Genomic DNA, 18,583 nt, shown 5'->3' with positions numbered 1-18,583 from the left:
TGATAACCAAAACCAAAAACCAATAAATTGTGGTGGCTGCTGCTTTCACTTCATTGAGGACCTAAGTATGGGGACTTGGACTGAACTTACACAGACATGACTAGTGATTTCTTGAGAGTAAACCGAGAGGAGTGGATTAGTGAGGAGTGAGCTTCAGGATCGTTTTCAGAGACATGGAAAGCACAAATTGTCTGTTCACCAGCTTGGGGTCATCTGGCGTTTGGCAGCAATCCTCGGTGGCTCAGGTCAGCAGCAGCTACATGTACTGGGTGGGATAGAGCAGCAGGAGTAGGGTTTCCTGAAGAGAGTAAGACACCTAAGCCAAGGTGAGGCAGGTGAGTTGAAGGATTTGAAGCCACTACTGATCACAGGTCCATGCATGTAGGCTGGTTAGACAGACTGGAGAGAGATTTTAAAATAGCCAAGCAGGAAGAAAAGAAATTTTGTCACGATGACAGAATGGGAAACATTATCAGTCAGTCTCTGTTGGAAATTATCTGCAAGTAGTTGGCACAGTCTCCAAGAACACAAGCAAATACACTTGACTGTTTATACAAATACAGCCTTGGTATTTATGATTTGAAGCAAATATATGTCACCTTTGAAAGAATTCCCATGAGTGCTAAGTCTGCTCCCCACTCCCCGCCCCCCACCCCCAGTTTGTTTAAATGGACAGTCCATGGTTGCACTGACATTTACTGAGCTTTCATTTCCAGCTTAGTTCAGTGTGATGGTCCTCTAGGTGTAGAAGCCACTAAAAAAACCATTCTGGCCTTTGTGGAGCTAGACAAAGCACTGTTCTCTGTGGGAGCCTTTGTGATTGAGCCCATGGGGGTTGTGAGTGAGTCCACATAGTCCTACACTCATTTCAACTCTACTGGCTAGACATTATACCCTGGGTGGGGGGGATCATGGGGAAAATGTGTCTCGACCTCAGTCCTCATAAAATGCCACATTTCAAGCACACTCAATATGCCCAGTCTTGTTCAGATGGTATGAAGATACGTTGACATTTGGGGGGATTCCTTACCCGCCCCATTTCCTTGAGAACCAGATTCTGAAGTGTTTGCCAGCTTTACAAACACCCAATGGAATCCCTGCTCATATGCATATTTCAGGTGCCTCGGTATGTTTGTCATCTCCCTGGAAACGGTTTCTCACACCCACATTGCAAGTATGTGATCTGTGATTACCTCTCCTGCTAGCTTTCAGTGTCCTCTTTGCCTGGAATGGAGCCTGAGAACATGATTCAGCTTGAGGGAATTGATATACAGTGTTGTTAAAGTCATCTTTCAGGAATCTTTTTTTTTTTTAATGTGTACAATTACTGTGCTGAAGGCCACCTGCAACTTCATTCATTCACCTGAAGCGGTAGGATCTCAGGATTAAGGTGCATATAGAAGGATGTCAAGACACCAGCTTATTTTTATTTATTTATTTATTTATGAGAAAGATAGGAGGAGAGAGAGAACCAGACATCACTCTGGCACATGTGCTGCCAGGGATCGAACTCAGGGTCTCACGCTTGAGAGTCCAGCTCTTTATCCATTGCGCCACCTCCCAAACCACCATCAGCTTAATTTTATTATTTTTTTTTACTAGTAATTTAAACATGATTAATAAGATTTTAGGATAAGAGGGTACAGTTCTATACAGTTCCCACCACCAGAGTTCCATTTCCCATCTCCTTTTTATCCCTCTGGGAGTCTGGACCTAGGATCATTATGGGCTGCAGAAGGTGGGAGGTCTGGCTTCTGTAATTGCTTGCCTGCTGAACATGGGCGTTGGCAGGTTGATCCATACCCCCAGCCTGTCTCTATCTTTCCTTAGTGGGGTAGGGCTCTGGGGAGGTGGGGTTCCAGGGTACATTGGTGAGGTTGTCTGTTTTTTACCTAAAGATAAAGAAAATTTTAATCCCCTGCTAATCATCTTACTGAATTTCAAAGGGCAGCCTCTGCCTTTTTTTTTTTTTCTTAACGTTCTTGAGGAAAAGACACAGCAACTTTGTTCTGTGGCTATCTTCTCAGCATTTGCAGCCTTTTCTTTCTTTTTTTTAATTCTTTCTTTTATTACCTTTATTTATTTGATAGAGACATCCAGAAATTGAGAGGGAAGGGGGGGATAGAGAGGAAGAGAGAGACAAAGAAACACCTGCAGCACTGCTTCACCACTCGCAAAGCGTTCCCCCTGCATGTGGGGACTGGGGACTCAAACTCGGGTCTTTGCGCATTGTAATACGTGTGCTCAAATAGGTGCACCACCACCTGGCCCCTGCAGTCTTTTCTATAAGGATGACATCTTTCCACACTGGTCTTTGACTTTTCCAAGCAAATAAGGGGCCCCGTTGTTTTGTCTTCATCAGTGAGGAGAGCATCTAGAAAGCTTGGGTATAATTAGTGTTGTCCTTTCCAGTTCCTGGCTTGTTAAGGAAGTCCTTTTTGCATGATTGTCTTCTCAGACATGTAGGATAACAGCAGATATCTTTTTTTTTTGCAATCATTATATTTTTATTGGTTTAATACTGATTTTCAATATTATTATATTAAGATTTTAGGAGTATTGTTTCATACCTACATATTACAGTCATTGAAATATCTTTTTTTTGCATTTTTTTTTATTTAAGAAAGGATTAATTAACAAAACCATAGGGTAGGAGGGGTACAATTCCACACAATTCCCACCACCCAATCTCCATTTCCCACCCCCTCCCCTGATAGCTTTCCCATTCTCTATCCCTCTGGGAGCATGGACCCAGGGTTGATGTGGGTTGCAGAACGTGGAAGGTCTGGCTTCTGTAATTGCTTCCCCGCTGAACATGGGCGTTGACTGGTCGGTCCATACTCCCAGTCTGCCTCTCTCTTTCCCTAGTAGGGTGGGTCTCTGGGGAAGCTGAGCTCCAGGACACATTGGTGGGGTCTTCAGTCTAGGGAAGCCTGGCCGGCATCCTGATGATATCTGGAACCTGGTGATGCATACTCTAGTGCACTTCTGCTTTCAGGCATATATTTTGCAGTTGTTTACAGATACGTGTGAACATATGCTCTCTCTCACAGAAACTGGTGTATATCTAGGTTTTGGGACTTTGTTAGAAAGTGAACCACCTGAGATGAAATTAGAGTATACTATGAAAGGAAAGGTCTCACCCGAGTAATGAAGTTGAAGGGTTGTCATTCCACACGTGAAGTCTCTGGACACAGTTTGAAGTGAAGCATGTTGAGGTGGCAATCGTTGTGTTGATTAGGTTGTGATCGGCAGATGCAATATTATTTGATATGGATTGGGAGAGGCATACGGGAAAGTGGGCCCTATCCAATGGTTCCAAACTGAGGGAACTGAGGCTCCATAGTGGAGATATGAGGTTCCTGCTGTCTTAGGGTTCAAAAAGACAATCAATAGTTAGTGTTATCATCACATTATTTGGTAATTGGGTTAACTTTGAAAAGTCCTTTTGTTAGGGTTTGCTGTACAGTACCCAGTATCTTGTATATAGCTGTGCTATTGGTTGCTTCTGATCTACTTGGTCTAGGCTTTTGAGAGAGTCTGCATATCAATTACACAGCCTATATATTGAAAAGATTGTTTGTGTTTTGAAAAACTTCCAGACATACAATTAATTTTCCCCCTCTCGTATTAATTAACTAGTGATTTATATAACTAGTGATTTATATTTTACTAGGAGTGTACATAAACACCATTCCCACCACCAAAAGACTGTGACCCATCCCTCCCACCCACTCCCACCCCCGACTGTCCCAGGAAGCTGCATGTCTACCCCTCACCACGGGGTTTTTACTTTGGTGCCCTACTTACAATTTGGTCAGGTCCTGCTTTTAGTTTCCCTTTCAGATCTTCTTACTCAACTTCTGTTGATGAGTGGGATCATCCCATACTCATCTTTATCTTTCTGACTTAGCTCACTTAACATAATTCCTTCTATCTCTGTCCAAGATGGGTCAGAGAAGGTGGGTTCATTGTTCTTGATAGCTGCATAGTATTCCATTGTGTATATATACCACAGGTTTCTCAGCCACTCATCTGTTGTTGGGCACCTGGGTTGCTTCCAGGTTTTAGCTATTATGAATTGTGCAGCTATGAACATAGGAGTACACACCACAACCTCTCCAGCATTTGTTGCTGCTGTCCTTTTTGATGTATGCCATTCTTACAGGAGTGAGGTGGTATCTCAACATTGCCTTAATTTGCATTTCTCTGACAATCAGTGACCTAGAGAAGTTTTTCATATGTTTGTTAGCCTTTTGGATCTCCTCTAAGGTGAATGTTTTGTTCATATCCTCTGCCCATTTTTCGATGGGGTCATTTGCTTTTTTTGGTGCTAAGTTTGCTGAGATCTTTATATATTTTGGTGATTAGTTTCTTGTCTGATGTATGGCATGTGAAGATCTTCTCCCATTCTGTGAGGGGTCTCTTTGTTTGTTTAATAGTTTCTTTGGATGTGCAGAAGCTTTTCAATTTGATGTAGTCCCATTGGTTTGTTTCTGCTTTAGTCTTCTTTGCAATTGGGTTTGATTCATCAAAGATGTCCTTGAGGTATAGGTGGGAAAGTGTTTTACCAATGTTTTCCTCTAAGTATTTGATTGTTTCTGGTCTGACATCTAGGTCTTTGATCCATTTGGAGTTGATTTTTGTTTCTGGTGAGATAAAATGGTTCAATTTCATTCTTCTGCATGTTGCAACCCAGTTTTCCCAGCACCATTTATTAAAGAGAGCCTCCTTTTTCCATTTAATACTTTGGGCCCCCTTATCAAAGATTAGATGTCCATAGGTGTGGGGATTTATTTCTGGGCTTTCAGTTCTATTCCACTGGTCTGTGTGCCTATTTTTGTTCCAGTACCATGCTGTTTTGATGATGATGGCTTTATAATATAGTTTAAGGTCTGGGAGTGTGATGCCTTCATTTCTATTTCTTTTCCTTAAGATGGTCTTGGCAATTCTTGGTGTTTTCATATTCTAGATAAATGATTGTAGTGTTTGTTCTATTCTCTTAAAGAAGCTTGGTGGAACTTTGTTGGGTGTTGCATTAAATTTGGGGAGAATAATTAAATTTGGGCTCTGGGGAGAATATTCATTTTGATGATATTTATTCTTCCAATCCATGAGCATGGGATATCTTTCCATTTCTTGGTATCAGTTTCTATTTCCTTGAGTAGTGACTCATAGTTTTCAGTATATAAGTCTTTCACTTCTTTGGTCAACTTTATTCCTAGGTATTTGATTGATTTTGCTGAAACAGTAAATGGGAGTGATTTCTGGATGTCTTCTTCTTCAGATTTAGTGTTTGCATAAAGAAATGCCACTGACTTTTGTACATTGATTTTGTAGCCTGATACCTTGCTATATTGCCTAATAACTTCCAGTAGTTTTCTGCTGGATTCTTTAGGTTTTTCTATGTATACTATCATATCATCTGCAAATAGTGAGAGCTTGACTTCTTCCCTTCCAATCTGTATTCCTTTGATTTCTTTCTCTTGCCTGATTTCTATGGCAAGAACTTCCAATACTATGTTGAAGAGTAACGATGACAGTGGACAGCCCTGTCTAGTCCCCGATCTGAGGGGGAATGCTTTAGCTTCTGTCCATTGAGTATGATGTTGACTGTAGGTTTGCTATATATAGACTCCACTATCTTGAGGAATTTCCCATCTATTCCCATTTTTTGTAGAGTTTTGAGCATGAATGGGTGTTGGATTTTGTCAAAGGCTTTCTCTGCATCTATTGAGATAATCATGTGGTTTTTGGCTTTGCTTTTATTGATGTGGTGAATGACATTGATTGACTTACGGATGTTGAACCAGCCTTGCATTCCTGGGATGAATCCCACTTGGTTGTGATGAACAATCTTTTTGATATGTTGCTGTATCCGGTTGTCCAAGATCTTGTTTAATATTTTGGCATCTATGTTCATCAGAGATATTGGTCTGTAGTTTTCCTTTTTTGTTCTGTCCCTATCAGCTTTTGGTATCAGGGTGATGTTGGCTTCATAGAAGGTGGGAGGGAGTATTCATGTTTCTTCAATCTTATGGAAAAGCTTAATAAGTATGGGTACTAACTGTTTCCTGAAAGTTTTGTAGAATTCATTTGTGAAGCCATCTGGTCCAGGACTTTTGTTGTTGGGGAGTTCTTAATAATGGTTTCAATTTCGTTGTCTGTGATTGGTGAATTTAGATTTTGTAGTTCTTCTTGGTTCAGTTTTGGAAGGGCATATGCTTCTAGGAATTGTTCCATTTCTTGCAGATTCTCTAGCTTGGTGGCGTATAGTTCTTTATAGAAGTTTTGCAGGATTCTCTGGATTTCTGTGGTGTCAGTTGTGATATCTCCTCCATTGTTTACAATTCTATTAATTTGAGTCTTCTCTCTTTTTTGTTTGGTAAGTCTGGCTAGGGGTTTGTCAATTTTGTTTAATCTTTCAAAGAACCAACATTTGGCTTCATTGATCTTTTGTATGGTTCTTTTATTTTCGATGTTGTTTATTTCTGCTCTAACTTTAGTGATTTCTGTCCTTCTCGATGCTTTAGGGTTCCTTTGTTCCTCTTCCTCTAAGTCCTTGAGGTGTGCAGTAAGGTCGTTCATTTGAGCTTCTTCTTGGTGTTTAATATGTGGTTGTATGGCTATAAGTTTCCCTCTCAGTACTGCTTTAGCTGTGTCCCAAATATTTTGATAGGTTGTGTCTTCATTTTCATTTGTTTCCAGGAACATTTGAATTTCCTGCTTGAGTGAGTCTCTGACCCAGTGGTTCTTAAGGAGTATGTTGTTTAGTTTCCAAATTCTGTGACTTTTAATAATTTTCTGTTTGTTGTTAAATGTTAGTTTTACTCCACTGTGGTCTGAGAAGATACTTGGGATGATTTCAGTGTTCTTGAATTTATTGATGTTGTCTTTGTGACCTAACATGTGGTCTATCCTTGAGTATGTGTTATGTGGATTTGAAAAGAAGGTGTATTCCAGTTTTTTGGGGTGAAGGACTCTGAAAATGTCCAAGAGGTCTAGTCTGTCAGTCTCTTCATTCAATTCTCTTGTATCTTTGTTGGTTCTCTGCTTTGTTAATCTGTCTAAGTGTGAGAGTGGGGTATTGAAGTCTCCCACTATTATTGTATTACCATTGATGTATTTTTGAAGTTCTTTCAGTAAGTGCTTGACGTATTTGGATGGTCCTTCATTGGGTGCATAGATGTTAATGATTGTTAAGTCTTCTTGGCTGATTGATCCTCTAATCATTATGTAATGTCCTTGCCTATCTTTTATTACTTTATTTAATTTAAAATCTATCGTGTCTTAGATGAGAATGGCTGTTCCTGCCCTTTTTTGTGGTCCGTTAGCCTGTATGATAGTTTTCCATCCTTTCACTTTAAGTCTGTGTTTATCTTGTTGTGACAGATGGGATTCTTGCAAGCAGCATATGGTTGGATTATGTTTTCTGATCCATCCCCCAACTCTGTGCCTTTTGATGGGTGAGTTTAAGCCATTGACATTTATTAATATTATGGATTTCATGTATTATAGTGCCATTGTTCAAAAAAAAATTTTTTTTTGTTTGCTCTGATATATTTCCAGTATTATAGTGATGTTCTTGTTTATAAGACGTCTTTTAGAACCTCTTTCAGGGCCAGTTTGGTGATGGTTGCCTCCTTTAACTGTTGTTTGTCTAAGAAGGTTTTGATCCCTCCATCTAGTTTGAATGAAAGTCTAGCAGGATATATTATCCTTGGTTGAAACCCATTTTCATTCAGGGCTCGATAGATATCTTGCCATTCTCTTCTAGCTTTTAGAGTTTGAGTGGAGAAATATGCAGATAATCTTATGGGTTTTCCCTTGTATGTGACTTTTTGTTTCTCTCTTGCAGCCTTTAGGATCCTTTCTTTATTCTTACTTCTTCTCATTGTGACTATGATGTGTCTTGGTGTCTTCAGGTCTGGGTTGATTCTGTTTGGTACTCTCTGGGCCTCTTGAATCTTGATATCCTTTCTGTTATTCAGGTCTGGGAAGTTTTCTTCTATTATTTCCTCTAGAATGTTTGCTTTCCCTTCCTCTCTTTCTTCCTCTGGCAGGCCAATTATACGAATGTTACTTCTTTTGAGATTATCCCATATGTCTCTGTTGTTGTTTTCAGTGTTTCTCAATCTCTTTTTGAGCTCTTTCACCTCTTTCTTAGTTTTCTCTAACTCATCCTCTGTCTGACTAATTCTGTTTTCTGCTTCTGTTAGTCTCCTTTCCCTTGCCTCAGCTTCTTTCTTCATTACAGCTATTTCAGCTTTCAGTTCTCTAATTGCCTCAAGATAATCAGTATTTTCCTTGGGGGTCTCAACTGTTGTTTCCCTAATATTGCCATTCCTTTCCTCCAATGTTGTTTTCATTTCTGTGATTAATAAGTTTATTATTGCTTGCATACTTTTCTTATCTATGGTTACTTCTGGCTGATTTGTAGTTTCTTCTGGGCTCTTGTCTTCATTCATTGGGGTAGCAGTTTTATTTGTTTTTGATCTACCCATTTTTTTGATTTATGTGTTTCTTTTTTTATGCTCTGTTGTTCCTCAGTTGTTGTGTCTTGAACACAAGCAACACTGTACTAAATATCTTTATGACGATTGCACTCACCAACCTCAGGAATCACAGTAGAAACTGAAGCAAGTATTGAAGCAGTTTAATCACTATCAGTTAGCCAAACAATATCTACAGTCCGTGAAAAAATAGTAACCAAATCCCAGTGAAGAAGAAAGAGAAAAGAAAGAAGGGATAGCAAGAATAGACAGTTATGCAAATCTACTATCCACTGTATATTCTAGGCGTAACAAGAGGGGAAAGGGGACTAGAGCAGAGATACACACATAGAGAGTCCACTCTGAGTCAGATTTCTTCCCCAAAATAATTCACAAATTCAGAAAGGCAAAGAAGAAGGAAGGAAGGAGTGAATGACAAGATAAAAAAAAAAAAGAAAGAAAAAGAAAAAAGAGACAAGTGAGAGAAAAGGGAAATATAAGAAAAAGAGCTGTAATTAAAGAGCAGTGAAACAACAACAACAAAAAAACCCTCAGGACTAGACAAGGATGGCTGAAATAGACAGTTATGGAAATCTACTACCCACTGTATATCCTAGGGGTGGCTAAAGGAGGAAGGGAAGTTGAACAGAGACACTTGCAGTGAGAGTCCACACTGAGTCAGAATTCTTCCTCAAAATAATTCCCAAATGTGTATCATGAATTCAAAAAAGCACACTGTTTGGTGGTGTGGGGGCTGGGCCTGTGGCTTTGGAAGCTGTAGGATTAAGGAAGAAAGGATGACAAGAATGAGAAAAAGAAAAAAAAAAAGAAAGAGAAAAAAGAAAAAGATAAGAAAAAGAACAGTCATAAAAGAGCAGTGAAAGGAAAGATTTTTTTAAACTTATTTTTAATTATTTAATTAGCTATGCGGGGTGAGGTTGGGGGGGGGGTTGGCTACTTAGAAAGAAAAAAAAGGCCAGAGGTTTCAGAAGGGTATAGACTTAGAATGAATGATACTCCCTGGTGGGACAGGAATTTGGTAAAGAAAGAAAGAGGCTCAGCAGGGGAGCCTGCTAGGAGCTGGTCCCCAGGGATTGGTTATGGGGGGGTGGGGAAGGGGAGGAGGTGTGCTTTATAATTAAACGGAAAAAAATATTTTTCCCCCTTTTTTTCTACTCTATTTCTTAACCCAAATTAGTCACCTCCTTGGTGTCACCACTAGGACCCCTTATTGACTGGCCTACTAAAGGCAGAAAATCCTACCGTTTCCAGAACATGTGGTCAGAGCTCAAGCCACTAGCAGCTTCTCAGTCCGCCATCTTCCGGGAACCCCCAGAAGATATCTTTTGATGGTTAAGAATTAGTTCCTTGAGGCTGGGTGGTGGCGGACTGAGTGCACGTTACAGTGTGCAAGGATCTAGGTTCGAGCCCCTGGTCCCCACCTGTAGGGGGAAAGCTTTGCGAGTGGTGAAGCAGTGTTGCAGTTGTCACTCTGTCTATCTCCCTCTCTATCACCCCTGTCCTTCTCAATTTCTGACTGTCCATATTCAATAAGTAAAGATAATAATAATTAAAAAAAGGGTTAGTTCCTTTAAGGCCAACAAAGTAGCCTACCCGGTTAGTGCAATCACTGCTGAGATGTGACCCAGGTTAAAGCCCGGCATCCACTGCATTGGAGGAAGTATCAGTACTGTGATTTCTGTGTGTGTGTGTGTGTGTGTGTGTGTGTGTGTGTGTGTGTGTGTGTGTGTGTGTCTTTATCTCCCTCTACCTAAAAAAAAAAAAAAATACCATTATGCTTAGTGAAGCAAGTTAGGAAGTGAAGGACTACAGAATGGTTTTACTCATATGTGGAATATAGACAATTGAGTATGTGAATGTGAAAATAAGAAAATTTCAACCTAGTTCCAAGACTGTGGGAGAACTATATTGGTTATCTACAAGGGTGGGGATGGGGACACAAACATTTGGTGATAGAAGTGGTGGGAAAAAAATAGATTATCAACAACAGGCCTAGAACTCAAAAAGAGAGAGAGAGAGAAATGAGGGAAGGAAAGAAAAAAGGAAGAGAAATGGGAAAAATGGAGCTTAGAAGTAAAAGATAGCTACTGGATGGATTGACTCATTTATGGAATATAGATAATTAAAATATATAAATACATGAACTTTTGCTCAAGGAAAAAAGGAGTAGTGAAACTGTCTTTAAGACTTTGTAAGAACTATAGAGGTTATTGGGGGGGGTGAGGGGGAAGGAGGCACAGGGACTGGACATGGGGCACTAGACACAGAACTTCGGTAATCTTACAATCTTGTAAACCATTATTAAATCACAAGTGAACAAAGAATTAGTTACCCCAAATAAGGTCATGTTATAAACAACAAACAATATTTAAGACAGGAATAGATAGCAATTATCCAAAGAATTAAAGAATGAAATAGTCACATCTTTTCTATCACTGGTGTTACTTCTATCTCAGCAGCCTGGCATGTTGGCTGGCAGAATCATTTTATGATTGTGATGTTAGGAAGTATTTATAGACAGCCAGACTTCATCAAACTACATAAGTACAAAATCCTGTAATGATGTCACATACTGTTTGTCAGAAATATGGGTAAAATTTGACAGTAAAGTCTTTTCTGTTATGAGATCTTTACACAGTACTGCTTAAAGATTTCATTGAAGTAATATTTGTTTCTAGCATCATACAGACCTCTTGAATTTTATTACATATTAGAAGTAACTAAGGCTATTCCAAAATGCACATGTCTACCCCCCCCCCACCTCATGTTCTGATGTATTGATAGTAAATCAAGCGCTAAAGCCCAGGAAAATGCATTTTAACAGAAACCAGAGTTTACTCAAATTTGTGAAAATCTAGAAGGAACATAGTAAAAGCTCACAAATTGTGCAGGGATGGCCTCAGATCATTTTTTCCTTATCTTAAATTATGTAACCTTGGGCAAACTAAATTTTCTTTACTTCAGTTTGGCACCAGCAGTTTATAGTTACTATTATTTTGTTGTTGCAAATGAAGCCCCACTACCCCGAAGTCAGCATTTCTAGGTAGAGAGACGGGTGAAGGGGGAAAACACTGGAGTACCCATGTTTCCCCCAGCATGGTAGGTGGGGGTTGAGCTGGAACCCTTACTGTAAATATGACAAAGCAGACACCCTCTTGGGTGGGCTGTCTTGTTGGTCTTTCATAGTTATTTTCTTTCTTTCTTTACATTTTTTAGTATTGATTTAATAATGATTGATGAGGTTGTAGGGTAAGAGGGTTACAATTCCATACAATTCCCACCACCAGAGTTCCATATCCCATCCCCTTCATTGGAAGTTTCCCTATTTTTTATCCCTCTGGGATTATGGACCAAAATTCTTTATGGGGTGCAAAAGGTGGAAGGTCTGGCTTCTGTAATTGCTTCTCTGCTGAGCATGGACATTGGCAGGTTGATCCATACCCCCAGTTCCTTTCCTTTTTTAAAAAAATATTTATTTTTAAAAAATAAATATTTGAAAAAAATTTTAAAAACTTTTTGTTGCCTTGTTGTTTTTTTCATTGTTGTACTTATTGTTGTTGTTATTGATGTCATCGTTGTTGGATAGAACAGAGATAAATGGAGAGAGGAGAGGATGACAGGGAGAAGGAGAGAAAGATAGAGACACCTGCAGACCTGCTTCACTGCTTGTGAAGCGACTCCCCTGCAGGTGGGGAGCCGGGGGCTCGAACCGGACCTTTCCGCCTGTCCTTGCGCTTTGTGCCACCTGCCCGCTGCACTACCCCCCGGCTCCCAGTTCCTTTCCTTTTAAGTAACATCCTTTTAAAGTAAGTGTTCTTCAAACTGTTTCAGAAATTATGCATAGTGGTTCTAACTGCCTTCATCTGAGGCTGTCTCCCTGTCTCAGTTGTGCAGTATTATTTCTAAAGGATTCAGCAGCAACAGTAATGGCAAACAACGAAATAAATATAAAAGAGGATACTCACTAAAACATTTTACTAGAAAATTAACTACCCAAAGCAGCACTTATGGAAATTGCATGCAAATTCATTAAAATAGTGTTTAAACTACAAGGTCATTCCCCCACCTACCTGAAACTCCCTCCCCCTTTAGAAAAATACTACTATAGCCATTTATTAATGTTCAGTTCCATAGTATTAAATACAGTAGACATTGTTGTGCCTGTTTGAGGAAAAATCAAACTCATCTTTGCACCAATATATTCTGCAGGACTAGAATGATCCAAGAAAGAAGGAAAGGAACAGAAAAAGGGAGGGAAAACAAACATGAAGCATCCTCTTACATAGCATTGCTTTGCTCACTTTGGTTGAGATGTCTGAGAGCAGTCAGGTCGTAGCCAGGAAAAAAATCATGGCAGCTCTAAGGATCAGGATTCAAAGACTGTAAAATATCATCATAACTGTATTGTACCCTGATGATTTTAAGACTCCATCTGTACCCTCAACTTTCTTGAAAGGATAATGAAAATCTTGCAAGGATAATAAGGTTGCACCAGGAACACTCTCACCTTCACCTAAGGGCAACTGGGCTAATTATGCTGCCTACTTTTCTTCCCGTTTTTGGAGGAAGCACTACTAATCGTAACAGAAGACACCGTCCTGCATGTGAAATGGCAATACCTTGCAATATGTAAACTGTTCATATAAAAGATCAGTTTCTAGGATCTCTCTGTAATGACCAACACTGAGAGATCCTAGTTTGTGGAATGGAACTTATTAGAATGTAAGACCAGTGCTGAAACTGAAAGTAAAATCCCACACTGATAAGACTGAAATATAACGCTGAGAGAAAAATTATCAAGAGTTGTCAGCGATAGCTGTACCACCCTAAACACTCCCAATTTTGTCTGAAAATGGTCAGTAGTTTTAAAAATGATAGCTAATCTCACCCAGACACAAGGAAAATGCATTAAATTCAATATTCATATGTCATTAATAAAAACCTTAAAATAGAAAAGCTGAATTGACCTGAAGATTATACCCACCATTGGTCTTACTGATTAAAGTCAAATGGAGACTTTAACTAGTGTGTGTGTGTGTGTGTGTGTGTGTGCGCGCGCACGCGCGCGCAAATACCACTTGGACCCTCATTTAACTGCTATGGTCTAATTTGGATTTATTTGATGATGTTAGTCCATAAATGATTTCTTAGACTGATTTGAGTTATCTTAGCCAGCAGGTACTAAAGATGAGAAAGAAAATGAAATATGTCAAGCAGTTTAGAATGGAGGGAAATAATAGCTCAAGAGATGATTATACTTTTGACATTTTGCAAATATTTTGACTATGCAAATAACATTTTAAACAATGTGCATAAGTTTCTCAATTCAATCCCAGGGTTTTTTTTTCTTCCTTTTCTTTTATTTGATAGGACAGAGAGAAACTGAGAGGGGCAGGAGAGAAAGATCGATAGAGAGACACCTGCAACACTGCTTCACCACTTGTGAAGAGTCTTCCCTGCAAGTTGGCCCAAAATTCTTTGTTGGATTTGTAATCCAGAGTCCAATGTACATAGTCAAGGTGAAATCTTCACTTCCAGTGGTGAACATTTCCCATGGGTTAGAAAGCCAGTTGGGCTCCAAGTTGTCCAGAGTTTTCAGTGCCATAGTCAAGGCAGTTGACCACTCTTTCTGTCCTGTTTTCCTCTACCTTGCAGACCAGACGATGTGCTCCTGCAACGCACGCATGATGAGATCGTCCTCCTGCACTGCTTCCTCTGGCCCCTGGTGACATTTGTGGTGGGTGTTCTCATTGTGGTCCTGACCATCTGTGCCAAGAGCCTGGCAGTCAAGGCAGAAGCCATGAAGAAGCGCAAGTTCTCATAAAGGGGAGTGGACTGGTGGAAAGCAAAGCACAGATGCTGCCATCTTGGGTACTCCCCTCCCTGCAGGATGCATTTCCTGCTTCAGGAGCTAGAAGGAGCTCTTGAGAGGTCTCCAAGAGGCTCACTCTCAATGGCAGCAGAAACAGGCACAACTGGAAGACTTGGAACCTCGGACTATAGTCCGTGTGTCATAGCAGTGGCAGAAGGGTCATGTTCTTAGCTGTGTGGAGTAACCATTTCAGAGAACTCTATATGACGTTCATTATCTTGAAAATGTTATTATATATAATTGTACAGTGTAGTATACAAACCAGTATGATTTATGCTACTTAAAATATTAAATAGAGTGGTCTGTGTTCTTTTCTATTTCCTTTTTTATACTTAGAACTACCAGGGTTTTCAAAAAAAGGGGGGGGCTCTTCTGGGTTCCATTTGATCCTGCTAGATTCAATTTTTTTTTTTTTTTTTTTGGTCACAAGGATTCCTACACTAGGCTTGACTTCACTGTCTCATCTCCGGTATCTCCTATGATTCTTCAACAAGGAACCCTTGAAGATTGGGGAAAGAAAACATATTCTCCAACACTTGTTATGCCTAACCATAACTTTTCACCAGATTACATCTTCAGAGAGGGAAGTGACTCTGAATAAGGCTCCTCTTTGTTGTGAAGAGCGCTCCATTTTTTGCTCATTTACCTATGTGAAGCTTTTTTTCTTTTGATAGACTTTATCTCTGAACTGTAGAACATCCATGATGTATAGGACAGTTTTTGTCTGAGTTAAATGATGTTTTCATTTTTCTAGGCCCAAGAAAGATTCAAAACCAGTTCAATCATTTTTGTTTTTGGTTTCCTTGTCTTGATCTTAATGTCTGAAGCATTGAAACAAGGGTGTTGCTGCCATTGTTCAGTTTGTTCAGACAGACTTAGCAATGCAATTCAGGTTATACTGCTGTTGCTGCTGAGTTCTCTGTGCCTTTATCCAAAGCTCACTGAGGAAACCATACTCCTTTGCACCTGTTCCTAGACTTAAATATCATTCATAGATCTTAGTGAATATCACACTTCCTCTGCTTCTCATATAGAATCAGACCTTTGTTTAGATGAAATGTACACCTTTAGTGGAGGGACAGGTGAAAATATAATTTTAATATATAGGATTATTTTAATTTTTAAGATATTTTTATTGGTTTATTATTATTGGATAGAGACAGAGGGAAATTGGGAGGGGAGGAAAGATAGGGAAGGAGACAGAGAGACACCCACAGCCCTGCCTCACCACTCTTGAAGCTTTCTCCTGTAGGTAGCACCAGGGGCATGAACCCAGGTCCTTGTGCACTATGTGTGCACAGAGAAAAGCATGTGTGCATTTAACAAGGTATGCCACCACCTGGCCCCTAAAACAATTTATTTTTGTTTTTTTTTTCTAATATTTTTCAGACATGCTCTGTTAAAATAAAGGCAAAGTGAGATTTAAGGTCAAGCTTCCCTCAGTTATTTCCTCAGGACTCCAGAAAGGTCCATCACCAGTAAAATAACAATTTCCTAATTTTTAATCCATGAACCACTGTTTTCTCTATTTTAGAATGTAAATCATTGGGAGAGTTGTAGTCTTCTGTAAAAGGGTAGATGAGGACAGTCATTCTTTTTCTGTTTCAAGTGTTACAGGTTCCACTGTGAAAAGGGCCTTGAACACTGTTCATGACATCCTTTTGAGGCAGCTACAGTGCCTTGACTTCAATGCCAGTTTTTCATAGCATCCTGGTTGTCCTAGCAACAGTGAGCAATCCTGAAGTACAGAGTTATGTGACTTGGAATCAGAAAAAAGTATCATCTTTGTACCACATTGTGAAACATGAACTCCACTTTATCTTAATCCAGAGATCTATGACTGATTACAGAAAGGAGGTTTAAAAAATGCTGTATGGACCTGTGTGTTGAAATAAAAGGGAAGTTGATTTATTAATCTGAATTTCCATCAATCAATTTGATACTCAGACTTTATATTAAGTATAACCTTCCCTTATAGTATATGTGACTATATTTTGTAGGTTGATAAATACATATATTATATATGTATAAATATATATAATATATATATCTCACTTCATTTCACAAATTTTACTACCTTGAATATAGCAGATGGCTGATGTTGGGTGACAGGGGAACTGAACCTGGGGCTTCAAATCCTCAGGCATAAGAGTCGGGCAGTAGTGCAGCGGGTTAAGCAGAGATGGCACAAAGCACAAGGACCAGCGTAAGGATCCTGGTTTGAGTCACCAGCTCCCCACCTGCAGGGGAGTCACTTCATAGGTGGTGGAGCAGGTCTGCAGGTGTCTTTCTCTCCCCCTCTCTGTCTTCCCCTTCTCTCTTCATTTCTCTCTGTCCTAACAATGATGACATCAGTAACAACAATAATAACTACAACAATAAAAAAGGGCAACAAAAGGGAAATTAAATAAATATTTAAAAGATTTTAAAAAGAGTCTTTTGCATAGCCATTATGCTGTCTGGCCCTCTCCCCCCCCCCCATAGGCTGATTTTTTTTTTTTTTTACAAGAAGTACAGTGAATTCTTGAGTTCATATAGTTATAGGATTTTGACAGTTAGTTAAATTTGAGGCTCTGTATTCATACTTGGTATTAAAATATCCTCTCATTCAGTGAATGGGAGGGTATTTTTTTGAGATCATAGAAGATAAGCTCAAGTTCTTAATATTTTAATTCTCATTTTTGTAGAATTGGGGAAATGATCTAAGCTATTGTAACAGAGACCTCAAGTATGTTGAGTACTGTAAGAGAAACATTATTTTTTGGACAGACAGAGCAGCTCTGGCTCACCAACTAGTAAAATGATTTAGAACTTGCCTTGTAGTTCTCTCATCACCAAAGCTGTTATTTTATGGTCAAAGTGACTTCAAGGAAACCCAACCATTTGCAATGTGTGTGTGTGTCAGGATCCTGGGGGGAGGGGCAAGGAAGAAAAGAGGAAGTTGGGAACAAGCTGTTTCTCCTCAAGTCTTACCCCCATCACTGCTGCTTACTAAGTCCATTCGTGAGGACAGACTCCATAGCTACACCTAGCTTCAAGAGAGACTTGAACATAATATCCTCAGTTAGATGGGCAAAGGTCCTGCCAAAGCGTCAGAGTTAGCATTCTATTACTAAAGGAAAAAATGGGAGAATGGAAACCACAGTAGCAAGAATGATGGAGAACTATCTGAGGCATGTGCATCGTGAAAATCAGCGGCAGGCGTGGTGATGACACCTTTCTCTGGGAGCATTTAAGGCCCTTGTTTAACCTCAATCCTATCTCTGGAGAAACTCCCTCATTACCTCATATGGTTGATCCCTAGTTTGACTTGTAGGAAATTTTTGCTCTTCAGATGGCATAGCCACATTTGAAACTTTGGAGGTCCTGTAGAGCTTTTGTAGGCCCCTGGCTGCTGCTGCAGATTTGCAGACCTGATTGCCTGAGGAACTGGACCAAGGCTTTTATCAAACATTAGCGTTTACTGGGCTGCTATAAAATGTCCTACTCCATTATTATATTTGTTAGTAAGCTTTCAGCCTCTCCACAACCTGTAAGTTCCTTGTCTGGACAAGTTTGATTAGGAATCCTAATCATTTGTCCCAGTGGGAAGTTCAAACCACATAAACCCTGACCTAATTAGGAACCCTCTCCCAGCCCCCAAACCTAAGAACGATAAAAACCAAACCACTCAAGTCATCTTTGGATCTGTTGGGAATAGCTCTGCTTTCGTTGAAGTCTCATTCTTTGAATAATAAATTTTGTCATACCCTCTTGTGTGTTTTTACCAGTACATTCAGACAAATTTTTGGCTTAAGGAATCCCTCTAAAGGATGCCTGTGATAATGGTAACAAAATTTCATCAAAAACTTAGATTTCAGATGCTTTCAGTTAGTTGTCATAGGGGTATAGTTCCACATATCCCCAAGATAGCTTTTCTTTTTTCCCCTCCAGGGTTGTCACTAGGGCTTGGTGCCGGCACTGCTCCTGGTGGCCATTTTTTCCAAATTTTTGGATAAGAGAGAGAAATTGGGGGGGGGGGTAGGAGATAGATAGACACCTGAGGACCTGCTTCACTGACTGTGAAGCTCTCCCCCGCCCCCGCAGGTGGGGAGCCAGTGGCCTGGAATATCTCAACAGCTGACCCTCCACCATAATCTCCTCCCCTTCCTCTTCCTCCTCCTCCTCCACTTCTTTTACCACCACCACCACCACCACC

General features: G+C 39.9%; 1 protein-coding gene across 1 annotated transcript in view; it reads left to right on the top strand.

Moving 5' to 3' along the window:
* The window catches only part of KCNMB4 (potassium calcium-activated channel subfamily M regulatory beta subunit 4), a 75,207-nt gene extending 60,512 nt beyond the window's left edge, over positions 1-14,695 (top strand). Inside the window, exon 3 of the mRNA XM_007530113.2 lies at positions 14,169-14,695. Within this exon, the coding sequence (XP_007530175.2) occupies positions 14,169-14,337 (169 nt within the window). The 3' untranslated portion in view covers positions 14,338-14,695. The remainder of the gene's footprint in view (positions 1-14,168) is intronic.
* Positions 14,696-18,583: the final 3,888 nt, after the last annotated feature.

Source organism: Erinaceus europaeus, chromosome 7 (genome assembly GCF_950295315.1).
Source record: "Erinaceus europaeus chromosome 7, mEriEur2.1, whole genome shotgun sequence".
Classification (NCBI taxonomy): Eukaryota; Metazoa; Chordata; class Mammalia; order Eulipotyphla; family Erinaceidae; genus Erinaceus; species Erinaceus europaeus.
Note: the sequence above shows the minus strand (reverse complement) of the source record. Positions and strands in the feature narration are given on the sequence as shown.